At 47.3% G+C, this 21,282-nt stretch overlaps 1 protein-coding gene across 1 annotated transcript; it reads right to left on the reverse strand.

Moving 5' to 3' along the window:
• Window positions 1-923: 923 nt before the first annotated feature.
• dok1b (docking protein 1b) lies at window positions 924-15,441 on the reverse strand. The gene is made up of 5 exons (XM_078199915.1): window positions 15,430-15,441; window positions 13,850-14,152; window positions 11,282-11,366; window positions 8,391-8,563; window positions 924-3,039 (listed from the first exon to the last, which is right to left on the reverse strand). Exons 1-5 carry the CDS (start codon window positions 15,439-15,441, stop codon window positions 1,828-1,830), a joined length of 1,785 nt encoding a protein of 594 aa, XP_078056041.1. The 3' UTR covers window positions 924-1,827.
• Window positions 15,442-21,282: the final 5,841 nt, after the last annotated feature.

The following is a 21,282-nucleotide window of genomic DNA, read 5'->3' on the forward strand; positions in this document are numbered from 1 at the left end:
CGTTATGATGAACCTTTATAAAACACTGCTTCAGCTTCAATTGGAGGAGTATTGTGTCCATTTTAAGGTGAATGTGGTCATGATGATGGAAAAAAAAACCCTGAATTACATATGGACATATTGAACTTTTAAATAAGATGCATGTTTTTAAAACTGGACACACATCCTCAACCACCCTTGGATTGTAAATCCTGAGAATGTAAATTCAGCCACTGACTGAATTGCTCTGGTGTGGGTGAAACAGAGAGAGAAAATAAAACATCATACCCTTTGTCTCAGACAAATATTGGAAAGGAAGAAGCCTTGCAAACATGAATTACCACCTCCTGTGGAGATAATGGAAATTGATCCTCGTCTCAGCAGGAATTAAGTTAAATAAGTTTATTTATTATCACAAGTAAGGCTTACATCAACATTGCAATGAAGTTACTGCGAAATTCCCCTAGTCGCCACAATCCGACGTCTGTTTGAGTCAATGCACCTGACCTAATTAGCTGCGGTTCTTCTCCTAGACAGGAAAGAGGGTTGAGAAGCATTTGACAGAGGCATTCAAAATCACGAGGGGTCCAGACAGAGTGGATGGACAGAAGCTGTTTCCATTGGCTGAAGAGTTAAGAACCAGAGGACACCGACTTAAGGTAAACAGCAAAAGAGCCAAAGGCAACAGGAGGAAAAGGCTTTCAACACAAGTGAGTGATCAGGATATTGATATGTGGCCCACACTCTAATGTCCTACCTGGAACTGCTTAGATAAGGAGCGAACAGTGCAAGAGGAAGAGGAACGTATTTTTTTGTATGTGAACTGAACCTTCATTCTGCCACATCACGTTTATACTCCAAAATACAAAAGTGCTGATTTACATCTGTGAGCAGTGACTCAGTGAAGCAGCGTCACAAAAAAAAAGACACAGAATAAGCAGAGTAAAAGGTATCCATACATTTTTATAGTACAGCGCTCGCAATAGATTATTATAACAACAGAAAACAAAACAGGACTCTGGAATACAAAATAATCTTACAAATAGGAAAAAAAAACTCTACACAGTGTTAAAAAAAAGTCTCAAAACAAGTCTGTCAAAGAGTTAATAGTTTTGATCAACAAATTTAAACATCCCCAGCACATTTTGGTGACCTCTCTGCTCTCACTTTGCAGTTAAAGCGTTCCAGCCAGAATCAGCATCACCATCTGCGCACCGTCCCACTTGGCCACATCATCCATTTCTGTGGCATAGTCCCCTCATCCGTCTTCTGCCAGAGGGTTCCCCACTTGCCTTCCTCTCCCTAACCCACACCCCCCCCTCAACTTGTCCTTGACAACTTGTCCCTCCTTGACCGCACCACAAGGCAGGTGGAGCGGTGTAATCCGGGGCGGCTTCAAGTTTCAACACAGGAGGTTCCCAGAAGCAGAAAGACCCGTTCCGTGAAGTTGCAAAAGCAGGTAGGGAGGGCCGAATGGGTGGTTAAAAAAAAAAGTGTGGATCGCTCATTCCCTGGCACGAGTAGCACTGCTGGCCAGAGAGGAACTGAGCTGGAACATGTCAAAAAAAAAATCAAATCAGGGCTATTTCCACACTTACAATAAAAAGAAAAACACATTTGTCGATTTTGGTACCTGGTTCCTTCATAACGTTTTCTCAAACTGCAGCCATTGTATCTCCATTTCACAGCTTAGCTGAACACAAGGGAATACCAAGAACAATGAGCATTTAACGTTTGTCGTTCATAAGATGAGGTAATAATATTCTGTCTCTGCTGAAGACAGCACGACAGCTCGTTGGGAAAAAAAACACCAGTGGATGAAGAACCACATCTCGTCTGAAGAGCCCATCAAAGGTTCCCAAGATCTTCGTAGATAGATTCCTGGTTAATGCTGAAGCCATCGACCGATGCTTCCTTCGCTACTTTTCTGGTCTTCACAACCTTACTGTAAATGCAGTTATTTGAGCTGTTGAAATTACCTTTGAGTGCTGGCCTTTCCGACGTGGAGTTGTTCAGCTCCTTCCCAATCTCCTTGCAGTCCAGCCGCTTGTCTTTTCCCAAGGGCCTGCTGGCTGGTTTTGGTGCCGGCAAGGGCTTGGGCTTCTTTGGTTTGGTAGCTGGTGCGTCGCCACCCCTCGAGGGAGCTGGCATCGAGTACTCGTCCTTGTTGGGGTCGTACGGGATCTCGTGCCCCACCACGCAATCCAAACCCTTTTGTTTCCAAGCGCCGCGATCTCCCGCTTGGGCTTCATCGTAGATGGCAGAAGGCATGGGCAGGGGGTGGGGAGCTCTGCCCTCAGGGGACTGGTGGAATGCCCTTCCCTCCGGCTCATCATAAATATGATCTTCTGTCTGAGAAATGACAGACACCCGAGAAAACTCATAGTTCACCCGCTCGTAAATGTCCGCGTACAGAGGTTCCGCCTTCTGCCCTGGGGCCTTCCTGTCCCTTAAACCCTTGCGCGCTTGTTCTTGGGCACTCAGGGCTTTGGGCTGAAAGCCCTTGGGGACACTGTCGACAGGGTCGGAGTACAGGCACTCTGAATTGCACCTGCCGAAGGCGAGGGCATCAACGGGATCGGAGTAGATGGAGGCGGGATCTGCGTTTAATATGGGCAGCTTGGGAGACCTTGGCGGTGTGGGTGGCCCCGAGGCGGGGGGATCTGGCAGGCTGCGGGTTTTGAGGAGTTTGGACAAGTCTTTCTCCTCCGAGGCGCGTAGCAGGGTTTGCTCCTTCTTGGCAGCCGTTGGCCCTTCGGATGCGCCAGATTTGTTGACAGTGCTGCCCATCGCCCCGCCGTTACTGCTGTTCACTGATGCCTCCACCGTGCTAGGGGGTGTTGTATCGGCAGATGAACATTCAGCGGTCCACTCCAACAAGGCTGGGTTGTCACCAGCCTCTGATGGGGGAAAGCTGTGACGGCTGCTCTCAGCCTGGGCCTTCTGCTCCAGGATGCTGCTTTCCACCAACAGGAAGATATCATTACCATGCTTTGTCTCAAAAGTGAAGTTCCCCGGACCAGATTCACACCTGCGCCCAGCCTCGAACGAAAACATGACCTGTGTGAGCAAAAGGAAGATTGGCATGAAAGGTGGCATTCAAAGCTTCTGCAAGAACAGAGAAATCACATCAAAGTTCAGAACGGAAAGAAGAATAAAAACTCGCACTTCTGTAGCATCTTTCCCAACCCCGAGACGTCCAAAGGCCTTACAGTCACCTGTGTTGGAAACCGGCAGCAAATCTGTGCATAGCAAGACCCACACTATCCAAATGATAGCAACGAGACAATACTTTCTAATGACGTTGATTGAGGGACTGGCTAGGATGCTGGGCAAATCTCTCCTGTTCTTTATTTTAAGCACTGTCATAGAATAGAATCATAATATCCCTACAGTGCAGAAGGCGGCCATTCGGCCCATCGAGTCTGCACCGACCACAATCCCACCCAGGCCCTATCCTTGCAACCCAACATATTTACCCTGCTAATCCCTCTAACCTTTGCATCCCAGGACACTAAGGAGCAATTTAGCATTGCATTGCAATGTAATTCATTGCAATGTTTATGTAAGCCTACTTGTGACTAATAAATAAACTTCACTTTAACCCACATATCTTTGGACTGTGGGAGGAAACCAGAGCACCTGGAGGAAACCCACGCAGACACAGGGAGAACGTGCAAACTCCACACAGACAGTGACTCAAGACGGGAATCGAACCCAGGTCCCTGGAGCTGTGAGGCAGCAGTGCTAACCACTGTGCCACCGTGCCGCCCACAGCATCTTTTACATGTAACTGAGGAGGCTGGTGGGAACTCCGTTTGACAACTCATCTGATAGCTTGTAGCTGACAATGCAGCACGCCTGCAGTACTGCACTGGAGTGTGAGCCTCGATTTCCGTGTTGAGTAACCTTCCGACACATTGGCAAAAGTGTTACTCACTTAGCTGTAGCTGAGACTACGATGCCCTGGAGGTGTTGGGAGATTCATGCAAGTCATTCCGGGTTTGTAGTGTGCAGCAACGTGTTGGCTGCTTTTACACTTTCTCCTTGGATATGACATTCACTACAAGAGGAGGCCGTGGATTTCAATTACTCAGTAAACATACTGTCAACAAGCAGCCCAGTCACAAATACACAAGTATACACGACGACTTCAGAGAGTCACTGATAGCAACTTCTGGATTTCTGCATTCAGTTGTATAAATGTGGGCTCTGAAGCTGCTGTCACTTTTGCAGTTGTAATGATGACAAACGGACAGCTTCACTGGCATCACACCCACAAAACGCGGGTCAAACTGGAAAGTCAATTTGAGGAAATACAGTTGAGAAAACTAAGCTCACAGTGGTTTAGCACTGCTACCTCACAGCACCAGGGACCAGGGTTCGATTCCCGACTTGGGTCTCTGTGTGGAGTTAGGATATTCTCCCCGTGTCTGCGTGGGTTTCCTCCGGTTTCTTCCCACAATCCAAAGATGTGCGGGTTAGGTGGATTGGCCATGCTAAATTGCCCGTTAAGTGTCAGGAGGACTAGCTAGGGTAAATGCATGGGATTATGGGGATAGGGCCTGGGTGGGATTGTGGTCGGTGCAGACTCGATGGGCCGAATGGCCTCCTTCTGCACTGTAGGATTCTATAACATCTCATTCGTACAGAATCTCAGTCACTACGCTACACTGGAAAGACGGAGGCTGAGGGGAGACCTGATAGAGGTCTACAAAATTATGAGAGGCACAGACAGGGTGGATAGTCAGAGGCTTTTTCCCAGGGTGGAAGTGTCAATTACAAGGGGGCACAGGTTCAAGGTGAGAGGGGGAGAGTTTAAGGGAGATGTGCAAGGGATGTTTTTCATGCAGAAAGTGGTGGGTGCCTGGAACACGCTACCAGAGGAGTGGTGGAAGCAGGCACATGAGCTAAATTTAAGAGGCATTTGGATGGGTACAGGAATAGGGAGGGAATAGAGGGATACGGACCGAGTAAGGACAGAAGGTTTCTTTTTAGTCAGGGCATCATGATCAGCACAGGCTTGGAGGGCTGAAGGGCCTGTTCCTGTGCTGTACTTTTCTTTGTTCTTCATGTACAAGCACAAAAACATCATGTCTCAAGTTTCAATCAAGTCTACAGCGCAGAATTATAATTAATCCATGGTATATCGGTGTATCGACCCTGTACATAAGCCTCCTCCCACCTCTCTTCATGCAGCCTGCATGTCCTCCCATCACTTTGCCCTTATTTGCTTATCTAACTTCCCCTGAAAAACATCTATGTTAGAGGACAGAATATAGAACTTTATTATCCACTCAAAAAGGGAAAATTTTGCCTTCACCTCCAGTACAATCATACAGTCATTAGTTTAAAAACAGTGAATATTTTATGTATACCTGCATTCATACATTTGTAAGAAGTCTCACAACACCAGGTTAAAGTCCAACAGGTTTATTTGGTAGCAAATACCATAAGCTTTCGGAGCTTGCTGCTCCTTCGTCAGATGGAGTGGTCTCTGTTCTCCAACAGTGCACAGACACAGAAATCAAGTTACAGAATACTAATTAGAATGCAAATCTCTACAGCCAGCCAGGTCTTAAAAAGGTACAGACAATGTGGTTGGAGGTTAGTATTCTGTAACTTGATTTCTGTGTCTGTGCACTGTTGGAGAACAGAGACCACTCCATCTGACGAAGGAGCAGCGCTCCGAAAGCTTATGGTATTTGCTACCAAATAAACCTGTTGGACTTTAACCTGGTGTTGTGAGACTTCTTACTGTGCTTACCCCAGTCCAACGCCGGCATCTCCACATCATTCATACATTTGTGCAGATCTAACATACATCCGTACCACACAAACATAACACATCGCACTCTGCCATTACAAACAGAAGATGAAAAATGATAAAGTCCCTTTAAGTGGGCAAGGTTAGATGTAGAGATAATGTTGCTAATTGGAAGGGAGGGGCAGCACAGTGGTTAGCACTGCTGCCTCACAGCACCAGGGACCCGGGTTCGATTCCCGGCTTGGGTCACTGTCTGTGCAGAGTCTGCACCTTCTCCCCATGTCTGCATGGGTTTCCTCCAGGTGCTCTGGTTTCCTCCCACAGTCCGAAAGACATGCTGGTTAGGGTGCATTGGCCATGCTAAATTCTCCCTCAGTGCACCCGGAGAGGCGCCAGAGTGTGGCGACTAGGGGATTTTCACAGTAACTTCATTGAATGTAAGCCTACTTGTGACACTAATAAATAAACTTAAATCCAGGGGCAATAAACAATAGGTTGGTCATGAATAATTCTACAGAATCACAGAATCCTACAGTGCAGAAGGAGGCCCATCGAGTCTGCACCGACCACAGTCCCACCCAGGCCCTCTCCCCATAACCCCATGCATTTACCCTAGATAGTGTCAGGGGGACTAAGGGGCAATTTAGCATGGCCAATCCACCTAACCCGCACATCTTTGGACTGTGGGAGGAAACCGGAGCACCCGGAAGAAACCCACGCAGACACGGGGAGAATGTGCAAACTCCACACGGACAGTGACCCAAGCCGGGAATCGAACCCGGGTCCCTGGCGCGATGAGGCAGCAGCGCTAACCACTGCGCCGCCGTGCCTAGTCAGGAAACAAGAAGAAACATCTTCCGTGGAACTCGCTACCACAAGCAGCAGTTGTGGAGAACAACATTGAAGGCAAAGCCAGATAGATGCCTGCTGGAGGAGACAGAACCGTACACGGAATGGGGTTAAGTGAAGCAGGGAGGTGGCTCGTGCAGGGTAGGGAGTTGGGTTAAAGTTGCTGCCCAACAAAAAGCAAAAACGGAGCAGAGGGGAAAATGGGAGTCAGGCTTCATTCTGCAATGCAGTTGGGCCTCTCCGTCAATGTTCCGCACTGAACAAGACAAACGTGGGGCCTGCGTCAAGAATGTCTGAGCTGGATTTCCTCTGGTGAGCCACTTCCTCTGTGCGGCAATCTTTAATAAAGCTTAATACCTTGGGCTGGAAAAATAAGCGTGGCAGGTGACGCACGGTGTCAAAGATCATGTTGCCGTGCACCGAGGAACGGAAGACAAATGTGCAACGTTGCAGTTGGAAGGAGATATCAAGAGCAGGAGGTTATCTGTTGCTTTCGACTTTGTGACCGCAGTGAAATTATATTTAGGATGCACCAAAAGGCTTTTCAAGTCGCTTGTTGATAACCAGTGGTGTGAAGAGTGAAGTATGCTTTCCCTGCGGTATTTTAAACAGTTTCCAACAAAATAATTTGAAGTGATTTAAAGATTAGACCCAAGCAGCTGCATTTTCTTGTGAGCCAGCTGCCAACATTTGCAAGTTAAATGCCTCAGAATTTGCTTAATGTCTTTGACAATTGTTGAAGTTGATAACCAAAAGAACACAGATTTAATAGAATTGGCAAGAGGGCCTGGGGGAGTGGGAAAGGAGGGGGTGGGTTGGGTGGGGGGAGGGGGCAGCAGGTAGAAAGAAATTAGAACCTCGTTGGGCACATGAATATGGAGGAAATAGAGGGATATGGACCGAGATGTGGAGGAATTTCTTCAGCCAGAGAGTGGTGAATCTGTGGAACTCTTTGCCGCAGAAGGCTGTGGAGGTCAGGTCACTGAGTGTCTTTAAGACAGAGATAGATAGGTTCTTGATTAATAAGGGGATCAGGGGTTATGGGGAAAAGGCAGGAGAATGGGGATGAGAAAAATATCAGCCATGATTGAATGGCGGAGCAGACTCGATGGGCCGAGTGGCCTAATTCTGCTCCTATGTCTTATGGTCTGATGAGTAAGGGCAGAAGGGTTTTTTTAAAAGTTTGGTTAGGGCATCATGATCGGCACAGGCTTGGAGGGCCGAAGGGCCTGTTCCTACCCTGTACTTTTCTTCTTCTTTGTTCTTAAATTGGGTTTCTACCCTCTAGCAGAGGTGACTTCATTGAAACACAAGATTCTGGATCGGTAGAGACTGCGAGCAAGTGTCTTCACTCAGAGGGCTGTGAATCTCTACCCAGAGGGTGTGGATGCTCCATCATTGGATATGTTCAAGACAGAGATAGGCAAGATTATTGATCTTTCAGGGAATCAGCAGATGGGGAGCTGGTGAAAAAGGTGCCACTGAGATGAGCCATGATCAGATTGAATGGCGGGGCAGGTTCGAGGGGCCCAATGGTCTACTCCTGTTATTTCTTCATGTTATCTATTAATGGAGAAGAACGAGACAGAGAGGCTGACAGGTTTAGGGGAGGAATTTGAGAGCGTAGGGCCCAAGTCATGTCTGCCAATAGTTGAGCAATTAAAATCTGTGCAAATTGACACAGAATGATCTTACTAACAGGGCCACGGTGATGAGATTCTTTACATGGCTTCACAGCACACAACAAATGTGCAAAATACACTGACTGGACAATGTTAACCATAACCAAGTTTACCTTGTCCCGGCCGTATCGCCGCAGAAGTTTGTATGGCCAGTTGAACAGAACTTGATTGGTTTTGGCATCTTTCAGGAGAAGGTTTTCCTTGTCCGCTTTAAGAGTGTACGTCCCGTGGAGGTTGCACCTCTCTGCTGCTTCTGTCTTCTGCACATTCACCCAGAACTCGTTTACTGTGAATGGAAAGCATAGCTATTCAATCACACGATTGAGTCAGGAAGTCAGCAAGAAGGAGAGCGAGTGTGAGAGAGAGAGAGATGGGAGGAAGGAGAGAGAGAGAGATGGGAGGAAGGAGAGAGAGAGAGAGATGGGAGGAAGGAGAGAGAGAAAGAGAGAGAGAGGGAGATGGGAGGAAGGAGAGAGAGAGAGAGAGAGATGGGAGGAAGGAGAGAGAGAGAGAGAGATGGGAGGAAGGAGAGAGAGAGAGATGGGAGGAAAGAGAGAGAGAAGAAATGGGAGGAAGGAGAGAGAGAGAGGGAGATGGGAGAAAGGAGAGAGAGAGAGATGGGAGGAAGGAGAGAGAGAGAGAGATGGGAGGAAGGAGAGAGAGAGATGGGAGGAAGGAGAGAGAGAGATGGGAGGAAGGAGAGAGAGAGATGGGAGGAAGGAGAGAGAGAGAGAGATGGGAGGAAGGAGAGAGAGAGAGGTGGGAGGAAGGAGAGAGAGAGAGGTGGGAGGAAGGAGAGAGAGGTGGGAGGAAGGAGAGAGAGAGAGAGGTGGGAGGAAGGAGAGAGAGAGAGAGAGATGGGAGGAAGGAGAGAGAGAGAGATGGGAGGAAGGAGAGAGAGAGGAGGAGGAAATAAAAATACTTAATCTCAGAGTAACTAGTGACGGATAATAAATGTCCACTTTCCCAATATCACCTACCTTCTGGGAATCAGGGATTTATTTTAATTTCCAAAGCCTGGATCTGGTTTCTTGTGGGTTTCCATTTTAAAAAACATACATTTGTCTCGTTCTTTTCACTTTATAAGACAAATATTTTCTTAAAGCTGGAACGAGTGTTCAGTCGAGCACCTTACAGTTAAGCAACATGATGGTTTGATATTACAACAGACATATTTGCAGGACTATGGTTAAAGAGCAGAGCAACAGGACTAACTGGAAGGTTGTCTTCACAAGCATTATAGACCACATGGCTTCCTTGTGCAAGATGCTTTATTTTATCGCCAGTGTTACAGGATGAAGCAGAGGAAGGTGGAAGATGATGGTGTCACTGGAATAGCAATCTAGAGGCCTAGGCTAATACCCTGGGGACAGGGATTTAAACGGCAACTGGTGAAATTTAAATTCAATTAATAAAAATCTGGAATTGAAAGCTAGTATCAGTAATGGTTACCACGAAATGATCATTGTAAAATCCCACCTGGTTCACTAACGCCGTTTAGGTAAAGAAATCTGGCAAAACAGCCTGCACATATCTCCAGACCAACCCCAATTGGTTAACGTGCCCTTTGAAGTGGCCTAGCAAGGCGCTCAGTTCAAGGACAATTTGGAAAGGACAGTGCAGGAAAAATAAGGAGGTCACATCCTCCATAGAATCCCTACAGTACAGGAGGCCATGGGGATCATCAAGTCTGCACCGACTCTCCGAAGAGCATCTTACCCAGGCCCATTCTAACCCTGTAACCCCACACATTTACCATGGCCAATCCACCTAACCTACACATCTTTGGACTGTGGGAGGAAAGCGGAGCACCAGGAAGAAACCCACGCAGACACGGGGAGAATCCTGACAGACAGTGAGTGACCCAAGGCCAGAATTGAACCCGGGTCCCTGGTGCTGTGAGACAGCAATGCTAACCACTGTGCCGCCCAAAGTAATGGAATAGAGGAACAGGGGATCTCAGGGTGCAGATACCTAATTCAGTAACAGTAGCGCTGGAGGTTAACAAATGCATAAAAAAGGTAAACAACAGACGGGTTCATTTCTAGAGCAAACACAATGAAAACTAGAAATATTACGTTAAATATGTAAAGAACTGGGGAGGCGATGGCCAAGTGGTATTATCGCTCGACTTTTAATCCAGAAAGTCGGCTAATGTTCTGGGGACCTGGGTTCAAATCTCACCACGGCAGATGGTGGAATTTGAATTCAATAATAAAAAATATCTGGAATTAAGAATCTACTGATGACCATGAAACCATTGTCGATTGTGGAAAAACCCATTTGGTTCACTAATGCCCTTCAGGGAAGGAAATCTGCCGTCCTTACTCAGTGTGGCCCATGTGTGACACCAGAGTCACTCTTGAGAGTTGACTCTCAACTGACCTCTGAACAAGGGCAATTAGGGATGGCCAATAAATGCTGGCCAGCCAGTGACGTCCATGTCCCATGAATGAATTAATATAAAACCTTGCTCGACGGCCAACCATCTTCAGCTGCTTCACGTGGGAGTTTGCGATATTCTCACTGGACGAGTAATGCAGACACCCAGAGGAATGTTCTGGGGTCTCAGGTTTGAATCCCACTACTGAATTAAAAGCAACAATAACCAGGCAATTGTTGTAGAAACCCATCTGATTACTAACGTTCTTTAGGGAAGGAAATCACTTCCACCTGGAATAGTTGAGGCAAATAGAATAGCTGCATTCAAGGAGAAGCTAACTAAGGGCAGCTAGAGAGGAAGAGGCAAAATTAATCGCATGTGGAGCATCAACATACAAAACTGTCAGGTGGGAGAGTCAACTTCTGTGCTTATAGGTAGGTCATTTATAATATCAAAAATTTCAGATGCACCAAGGCTATACTCAATCTCGAACGTGGCTGGAAATGAAATGTGCTCAATGTCATGGTGGGTTCCACATTTACAACAGCTTTCTGCAGCTCAGAGAGAAAGAAAGATATACGATATTTTACAGCGGAATGCCAGCCAATCTGCCCTACTTACCTTCTGATCGAGAATAGTAGATACTGTTCTCCGCCATCTCCAGAGGTTTGGAGTTTGCTCCACAACAGGACTCAGCAACAGGAGTCTGCAATGAAAGAGAGTGAGAGAGTCGGCACAGACTTGGTGGGCCGAAGGGCCTGTTCCTGGTTATTCTTTCTTTGCTCTTTGAGACAATGTTCAAACGCAAACTTCTCAAACGGACACCCAAAAGCATCCTGGGGTCCAAGACGGCAGGTACCTTGGTGATGTAGTGGTTATGTTACCGGCCTCGTAATCCCCTGGACTAATGATCCAAAGAATAGGAATTCAAATCCCACAATACCACTTGGAATACTGTACAATTCTGGTCACCCTATTATAGAAAGGAAATTATTAAACCAGAAAGGGTGCAGAAAAGATTTACTGGGATGCTACCGGGAATTGATGGCTTGAGTTATAAGGAGGGGCTGGATAGACTGGGACTTTTTTCTCTGCAGCGTAAGAGGCTGAGGGGTGATCTTATAGAGGTCAATAAAATAATGAGGGGCACAGATCAGCTAGTCAATATCTTTTCCCAAAGTAGGGGAGTCTAAAACTAGAGGGCATAGGTTTACGGTGAGAGGGGAAGAGATACAAAAGGGTCCAGAGGGGCAACTTTTTTCACACAGAGGGTGGTGAGTGTCTGGAATGAGCTACCAGAGGTAGTAGTAGAGGCGGGTACAATTTTGTCTTCCAAAAAGCATTTAGACAGTAACATGGGTAAGATGGGTATAGATGGATATGGGCCAAACGCAGGCAATTGGGATCAGCTTAGTCGTAAAAACTGGGCGGCATGGACAAGTTGGGCTGAAGGGCCTGTTTCCATGCTGTAAACCTCTATGACTTTATAATACCAAGATTTGCATTCAGTTTTTTTTTTAAAACCTTGGAACAAGAAAAGCTGGTCTTAGTAATGATGACCTTGAAGCTGTTTAATTGCCTGAAAATCCCAGCTGGTTCAAGGATGGCCTCACGTGAAACCTGCCGTTCAATTTTTCTACTCTTTCATTGGACATGGGTGTTGCTGGCTGGGCCAGCATTTGTTCTTCATCCCCTATTGCCCTTTGAACTGAATGATTTGCTGGGCCATTTCAGAGGGCAATTGAGAGTCAACCACATTGCTGTGGCTCTGGAGTCACATGTAGGCCAGACCAGGTAAGGATGGCAGATTTTCATCCCTAAAGGGCATCAGTGAATTGGATGGGCTTTTACAACAATCAACAATGGTTTCATGGTCATCATTAGATTCTTAATTCCAGATTTTTTTTTATTGAATTCAAATTTCACCATCTGCCGTGGCGGGATGTGAACCCCGGGTCCCCAGAACATTACCCAGAGTCTCTGCATTACAAATCCAGCAACAATATGCTACACCACTGCCTCCCCAGGATTGAGAGATTATATCCAATGTTCTTACCCCACTTGGCCTACATGTAACTACAGCTCCACACCAGTTGCCTCTTGACAACCCCCTGAAGTGGCACAGTGAATGACTCCGTTGTGTTGAGAAAGCAGCCCATCATCACCTTCTCAAAGCAACCAGGGAACAGTGATAAATTCCCGCATCCTGACAATGAATAAAACGAGAACATATGCCTCTCCCCCATCAATGTAAGTGTTATTACAATTTCCAGTTCTACAGCATGCGTCGGGTCTTCCCAGATACTTAAAAAGCATGAAAAAGGAACAGCATTCTCTGGGTCGGCACGCCTACATGGAAGCAATGGGCTATGCAGCGTCCAAAAGGGGTTGTTCTCCTGAGAACAGAGAAGGTTTAGAGGGGATTTCATGGAGATGCGCAGAAGAAAAAATAATTGTTTGGACAGAGTAAGTGAGGCCAATTGGGATTGGCAGTGAATGCTGGCCTAGCCAGCAAAGCCTTCCTCTCTCAAATGAATAAAAGAGAAACCTCTTTCCAGTGGCAGGATGGTTGGGAACCAATGGATACAAATTTTAACACAAGAACTGGAAGCAACGGGACAACTAAACACTAGATAGGATCAGCAAGATGTTGCATTCTGGGATGCACTGACTGAAAGGGTGTTGGGAGCAGATACAACATAGAAATCATAGAAACCCTACAGTGCAGAAAGAGGCCATTCGGCCCATCGAGTCTGCACTGACAACAATCCCACCCAGACCCCATCCCTGCACATTTACCCCGCTAATCCCGGGATGCACTAAGGGACAATTTAGCATGAATCCACCTAACCTGCACATCATTGGGCTGTGGCAGGAAACCGGAGCACCCGGAGGAAACCCACGCAGACACGGGGAGAACATGCAGACTCCACACAGACAGTGACCCAAGCCGGGAATCGAACCCAGGTTCCCGGAGCTGTGAGGCAGCAGTGCTAACCACTGTGCTACCGTGCCAGTAACATTCAAAAGTGAATTGACTAGATACATGATGAGAAATAAACTGGAGCCTTGGTAGCTAATTGGATAGCTCGACCATACAGCCAGTACAGGCACGTCGAGTCCCCTTCCTGATTGGATCATTTTGATTGTTAGTAAAATCTCCTTATCATTGACATTCATCGGACTCACTGGGAATGCAGTTTCGCAAAGCTTTTCAACCCATTCTGCGCTGGTCTGCTTTTCCGCGGCAAAGGTGTACAGTTTCTCTTGGGTTTCAATGGTGAAAGCAGACATGGTCTCCTTCGGGCACACCTCACTCGGTAATTGGGCGATGCTGATGCAGTCAGACAGCCGGATAATCTTTTTGTCCATTTTTTTGGTGGCCTGCTTCTCTGACACGTTGGCCCCATCCTTGGTGTCGTAGAATTCCAGCCGGGATATTCCATACTGGCTAGCTGGGTACAAGACAAACCAATTCTTCTTCCAGTGTTTCTGCAAAAAAACACAGTACAAGAACATGAGGGACTATGGAAGACAAGGAAGCCAACCTGGTTCATTAAAGACTATTCCTTCCTACAGCTGCTGGACCCTGTTCAACCCATTGCATTTCCCAAGTCATACTTCACAAAATAACATTCAGACCTGGGCTGATAAGTCCAAGTAAAGTGTCAAAAATGCCAGAGTCATAGAGGTTTACAGCATGGAAACAGGCCCTTCGGTCCAACTTGTCCATGCCGGCCTTATTTATTTTTTAAATGTCATGTAGCTGATACGCCAGGCAATGACCACTTCCAATAAGAGAAACTAACCATCTCCTCCTGACACTCAATGGCATTACCATCACTGAATCCCCCACTATCCTGGGAGTTACCATTGACCAGAAACTGAACTGGACCGGCCATAAAAATCCAGTACAAGAGCGGTCAGATGCTGGGAACCCTGCAGTGAGTAACTCAACTCCTGACTCCCCAAAGTCTGTCCACCACATAGAGAGTGCAAGTCTCCACTTGCCTGGATGAATGCAGCTCCAACAACACTCAAGAAGCTCAACAACAAAGCAGCCCACTAGATTGATGCCCCATCCACCATCTTAAACATTCACTCCCTCTTCCACTATTGCCACACAGTAGCAGCAGTGTGTACCATTTATAAGATGCACTACAGCAACTTACAAAGCTCCTTTGATAGCACCTTCCAAACCTACAACTGTTACCATCTGGAAGGGCAAGGTCAGCAGATACACGGGAACACCACCACCTGAAGGTTCCCCTTCAAGCCACTCACCATCCTGACTAGGAAATATATCACCATTCCTTCACTGTCACTGGGTCAAAATCCTGGATATTGTTCATACCGTCCCTGTGAATGTAGCTACACCACATGGACTGCAGCTGTCCAACAAGGCAGCTCACCACCACCTTCTCGAGGGTAATTAGTTAGCAATTTCTAGCCCACATCCTATGAAATATATATATATATTTTTTAATTGCTGTGGGCAACACATTCAAAAGAGACTGAGTTTCCCCAAATTCAGTTTGTGCAAAACCCTTAGCGACCAGGCAAAGGAGAATTCCATTCCCTCAGCTAAATTTACTGTTGCGATTGCGTTACTGGCCTAATAATCCAGATGCCTCTAGTAAGATAGTCAGTTCAAATCTTACCATAGCAGTAGACAATTTAAGTTCAGATTTTTTATAACTTTGTAATAAAAATAAAGGATTTCTGCTGATTCACCAATTCGATGGGGAAAGGAATTTGGCCAATTGTACCTGGTCTGGCATTGGAAATGACGAAGGAGCAGCGCTCCGAAAGCTAATGGTATTTGCTACCAAGTAAACCTGTTGGGCTTTAACCTGGTGTTGTTAAATCTGTTATTGGAAATGACTCCAGTCCCACACCAACACGATGGACTCAACTGCCTCTGGATTGGTCCCGCACGCCACTCCATTCAAAGCAACTAGGGATGGACAATAAAATGCTGGAACTTACTACCTAACAGCACTGTTAGCAAGTCTCTGTTCTAAGTTGGCCAGTTTTAAGTCACTCCGCAGTTAACTAGTTGGCATTTGCGTTTAGCACCCAGAGTTTTGTTTTAATGTTGTTTCATGCCGGGTCTGACACATTCCCACGTGACCTGATCAGTGCCATTTTGGAGTGCCCTCCCCCTCTTCTGCCCGCTCCCTGACCCTCCCACTTGTGTTTGCCGCCACAAGCTGACAACTTTGATTTGATTTATTGTCACATGTATTAGTATATGGTGAAAAGTATTGTTTCTTGCACGCTATACAGACAAAGCATACCGTTCATAGAGAAGGAAAGGAGAGAGTGCAGAATGTAGTGTTACAGTCATAGCTAGGGTGTAGAGAAAGATCAACTTAGTGTGAGATAGGTCCATTCAAAAGTCTGATGGCAGCAGGGAAGAAGCTGTTCTTGAGTCGGTTGGTACGTGACCTCAGATTTTTGTATCTTTTTCCCAACGGAAGAAGGTGGAGGAGAGAATGGGTGGGGTCCTTAATTATGCTGGCTGCTTTGCTGAGGCAGTGGGAAGTGTAGACAGAGTCAATGGATGGGAGGCTGGTTTGCGTGATGGATTGGGCTACATTCACAACATTTTGTAGTTTCTTGCAGTCTTGGGCAGAGCAGGAGCCATACCAAGCTGTGATACAACCAGAAAGAATGCTTTCTATGGTGCATCTGTAAAAGTTGGTGAGAATCGTAGCTGACATGCCAAATTTCCTTAGCCTTCTGAGAAGAGGCCTTGGTGGTTGAAACTACTCTTACTCTGAAGATTTCCTTGGTGTCTCTCACCGCTCATTTCCCAAATCTTTACTCATGACAAGGTTTTCGGAAGAGAGAGGTGTGGGAGAGGTGGGGAGCAGGATATTCTGCAAGAGGGAGAGTCGGCAGCTCAGCGAGCAAGAAGGAGGGTCAAGGAGCAGGATGTGTCGTTAGCAGGATGTTCGGCCAGCTCAATCAGCGGTGACTACAAGGGTGGGGGAGCGGGAGGGGTCAGCGAGTGAGAAAGAGGCAGAGGGGCTGGCGAACAGGAGAATCAGCCTGGTGGAGGGGAGGCGGGTGGGCGGGACACAGAGCCAGAGGGTCAGCGAGCTGTAAGGTCAGCAGTGAGAGAGACGGCGAAGCAGAGGGCTAATGAGCGGGAGAAGTAGTGAGCCAGAGGGTCAATGAGCCAGCGGGCCAGAGGGTCAACGAGCCAGAGGGCCAGCAGGCCAGAGAGGTGACGAGCTACAGAGTTGGCTATTCAGAGAGTTGGTGAGCAGCAGAGGCTGCATATATGGTGGGCGGCACGGCAGCACAGTGGTTAGCACTGCTGCTTCACAGCTCCAGGGACCTGAGTTCGATTCCCGGCTTGGGTCACTGTCTGTGTGGAGTTTGCACATTCTCCCCGTGTCTGCGTGGGTTTCCTCCGGGTGCTCTGGTTTCCTCCCACAGTCCAAAGATGTGCGGGTTAGGTTGATTGGCCATGCTAAAATTGCCCCTTAGTGTCCTGGGATGCGTAGGTTAGAGGGATTAGCGGGTAAATATGTAGGGATGTGGGGCTAGGGCCTGGGTGGGATTGTGGTCGGTGCAGACTCGATGGGCTGAATGGCCTCTTTCTGTACTGTAGGGTTTCTATGATTCTTCTTTCTATGATTCTATGATATCTTTCATATTTTAACACTTTTTTTAAAAAATCATTTAATTATGAGTATAAAAAAGTGTTTTAACTTCAACAGGTAGCGTTTTTTTCTTGACCAGAGTGTCCTGCAGAACCCAAGTACAGCTTTTAATTGGTTGTAATGAGAAAATTTGTTTCTCTTAACATGGTTTCATTTAAATTTGCACTTTTCAGGAATGCAACTATAACGTGAAGCACAGGATTACTGACCACAGAGTGCCATGGCTCAGGACTCAAATGGGCTAAAGTTCGCCAACTGGGGAAAGAGTGTCTCGGTCTGCTGCTTCAGCCAGAATGATTCAACTTCCTCGTCACTGCAATCTTTGCAAAGGTTTAAATCGATTAATGCGCATCTCTAGTAAATAGCTGACTGACAGAACTTGTACTTGGATAAACGCAAAATACTGCGGATGCTGGAATCTGACACAAAAAGCAGCAAAATGCTGGAAAACCTCTGCAGGTCTGACAGCATCTGTGGAGAGAGAATAGACATGATGTGGAGAGAGAGTCGAGCCAGCGTTTCGAGTCTAGGTGACCCTTCGTCAGAGCCAAGAGGGAAGAGAGTCAACAGAGATTTATTCTAGGAGGGTCGGGAGGGGTGGGTGGGATTGGACAAAGGGAATGTTAATGAGGATACAGGAGGCCGAGAAGGAGTTGAAAAAGGTGTCCATTCAGGGATCAGAATGCACGAATGGCAAAACAAAAAGGTACAGCTTGGTAAAGGACTGCCTGAGGAGTGTGGCAGTTGCCCAAGAAGGGGTGGGGGGGGGGGCGGGGGGGGGGGGAGGAGAAGAGAGCGATAAAATGGAGATGAGATGAAATGAAAGGAGATAAAATAAATGGAAATGGGGTGGAGGGAAGAGTTCACACTGTGAAGTGGTTGAACTCAATGTTCAGTCCAGAAGGCTGTAAAGTGCCCAATCGGAAGATAAGATGCTATTCCTCCAGTTTGCGTTGGGGTTCACTCGAACATTGCAAAAGGCCGAGGACGGACATGTGGGCAGGAGAGCAGGGTGGTGTGTTGAAGTGGCAAGCGACAGGAAGGTCTGGGTCCTGCTTGCGGACGGACCAAAGGTGTTGTACGGGTGCTTGAATGGGTGTTTTGACAAGCCTGGTCATCACAAACTTCTGAAGGGCAGTTAGGGATGGACAATAAATACTCGCTTTGCCAGAAAATGTCCACGTCCCTTGAACCAATATATATTAAAAAACAACCAATGATCCCAGTGTAACATGGAGGGAAAAGTGCTGCATTGTGGGAGGCACTGGCTGTCAGCGGTGACTTTGCACAGGTCGCTCCACCCCCACTGGGAGTCATTCCCAACGTCCTGCCCAATACGGAGCCCTCAAACATCACAAAGACAGGTTTTCAAGTCGTTACCACATGGCTGTTTGCGGGAGCTCACTTTGTGGCGACCACATTTCCTACACTACAACAGTCACTACACTTCAAAAGTACTCACTCAGCTTTAGAGTGCTTTGAAAAATTCTGAGGTTGTGAAAGGTGCTATATAAACAACAGTCTCTCACGTCTTTCTTATCACTTGCTGAAGAAAAATTAGAAAAGAGAAAAAATCCAGAGTGAAACCTGGTGCCGGCAAATAAAAAAGGTGATAGATCCGCTTCGCCCAAACACACACTCAGGTCAAACTGACCAGCTACCTACAAGCGACTCGCATTAACCAATTTAAACTTTTGCATAGGCTAAAGTGATGAAGAAGTTGAATCATTCTGGCTGAAGCAGCAGATCGAGACACTCTTCTTCTGTACTTCCTTTATAAACTTTAGTGTCATAGAATCCCTGCAGTACAGGAGGAGGCCATTCGGTCCATCGAGTCTGCACTAACCACAATCCCACCCAGGCTCTATCCCCATAACCCCGTGCATTTACCCTGTTAATCCCCCTGACACTAAGGGTCAAATAAGCATGGCCAATCCACCTAACCCGCACATCTTTGGAGTGCGGGAGGAAACCGGAGCACCCGGAGAAAACCCACACAGGCATGGGGAGAATGTCTGTGTGGAGTGTGCACAGTCACCTGAGCTGGGAATCGAACCTGGGTCCCTGGCACCGTGAGGCAGCAGTGCTAACCACTGTGCCACCCTAAAGTAAATATTGGGAAGGTCAAAACCATCACCACCAGTCCCTGGCACAGGTTCCTTTCTACAGCTATCAAAAGTTAAAGTTTATTTATTAGTCACAAGTAAGGCTTACATTAACACTGCAATGAAGTTACTGTGAAATTCCCCTAGTCGCCACAGTCCGGCGGTTATTTGGGTCAATGCACCTAATCAGCACGCCTTTCAGAATGTGGGAGAAAACCGGAGCACCCGGGAGGAAATCCGCGCAGACGCAGGGAGAACGTGCAAACTCCACACAGACAGTGACCCAAGCCGGGAATCGAATCTGGGCCCCTGGCGCTGTGAAGCAGCTGTGCTAATCACTGTGCTACCATGCTGCCCATCTCAACTTACACACAGGGAGGTAATGGCATTGTCACTGGGCTAGTAACCCAGAGACCCAGAGTAATGTTCTGGGGTCCCAGGTTCAATCCTACTATGCAGATGGTAAAATTTGAATTCAATTTAAAAAAAAATCACAAATTAAATGTCAAATGACCATGAAACCATTGTCGATTGTGGTAAAAATCCATCTGGTTCACTAATGCCCTTTAGGGAAGGAAATCTGCCGTCCTTACTTGGCCTACATGTGACCCTTTTAAGGGTATTTAGGGATGAGTAATAAATGCTGGCCCAGCCAGTGACCTCATTACAGGAAGGATGTGGAAAAGATTGAAAGGGTGCTGAGGAGATTTACAAGGATGTTGCCTGGATTGAGTGGCATGCCTTATGAGGATAGGCTGAGGGAGCTCGGTCTTTTCACCTTGGAGAGATGTAGGATGAGAGGAGACCTAATAGAGGTGTATAAGATGCCGAGAGGCATAGATTGGGTGGACTCTCAGAGGCTTTTTCCCAGGGTGGAAATGGCTGCTACGAGAGGACACAGGTTTAAGGTGCTGGGGGGGTAGGTATAGGGGAAATGTTAGGGGGAAGTTTTTCAGAGGGTGGTGGGGGAGTGGAATCGGCTGCCGTCAGTGGTGGTGGAGGCAAACTCAATAGGGTCTTTTAAGAAACTCCTGGATGAGTACATGGGATTTAATAGGATGGAGGGTTATAGGTAGGCCTAAAAGGTAGGGATATGTTCGGCACAACTTGTGGGGCCAAAGGGCCCAGTCACCTCGTCTCAATCCCCTCCTCCCAACCTATCTAGTTTAAACTCTCCCCAGTAGCCTTAGCCAACCTTCCCGCCAGGATATTGGCCCCCCCTGGGATTCAAGTGCCACCCGTTTTTGTGTACAGGTCACACCTGCCCCTAAAGAGGTCCCAATGGTCCAGGAACCTGAATCCCTGCCCCCTGCACCAGTCCCTCAGCCACACATTCATCCTCCACCTCACTCCATTCCTGTACTCACCTTCCCATGGCACAGGCAGCAATCCTGAGATTACTACCCTTGCTTTCCTCCTTCTCAGCTGTCTCCCTAATTCCCTATACTCTCTTTTCATGACCCCCTTCCCCCTTCCTTCCCACATCAGCGGTACCAATATGTACCGCTACCTCTGGCTCCTCTCCCTCCCCCCTCAGGATGTCTGGGACTTGATCAGCAGCAACATCCTGGATCCCGGCCCCAGGGAGGCAGTCCACCATCCGAGACTCCCGCCTGCCTCCGCAAAAACACCTGTCCGACCCCCTTACTGTCGAGTCCCCGAGAGAGAGCGAGATGCACTCTAGCACTACCTGCTTATTTCTTTTGGACTACCTGATGGTCACTCCTTCACTCTCTCTCTCTCTCTGCAAACTCGTAAGCTACAGAGTGACCGCATTTTTAAGCATGCCATTCACAAAATTCTAAACTTCCTGGATTGGCCACAGTGACGCCAAGATCTT

This window comes from Mustelus asterias, chromosome 1 (genome assembly GCF_964213995.1).
Source record: "Mustelus asterias chromosome 1, sMusAst1.hap1.1, whole genome shotgun sequence".
NCBI lineage: Eukaryota > Metazoa > Chordata > Chondrichthyes > Carcharhiniformes > Triakidae > Mustelus > Mustelus asterias.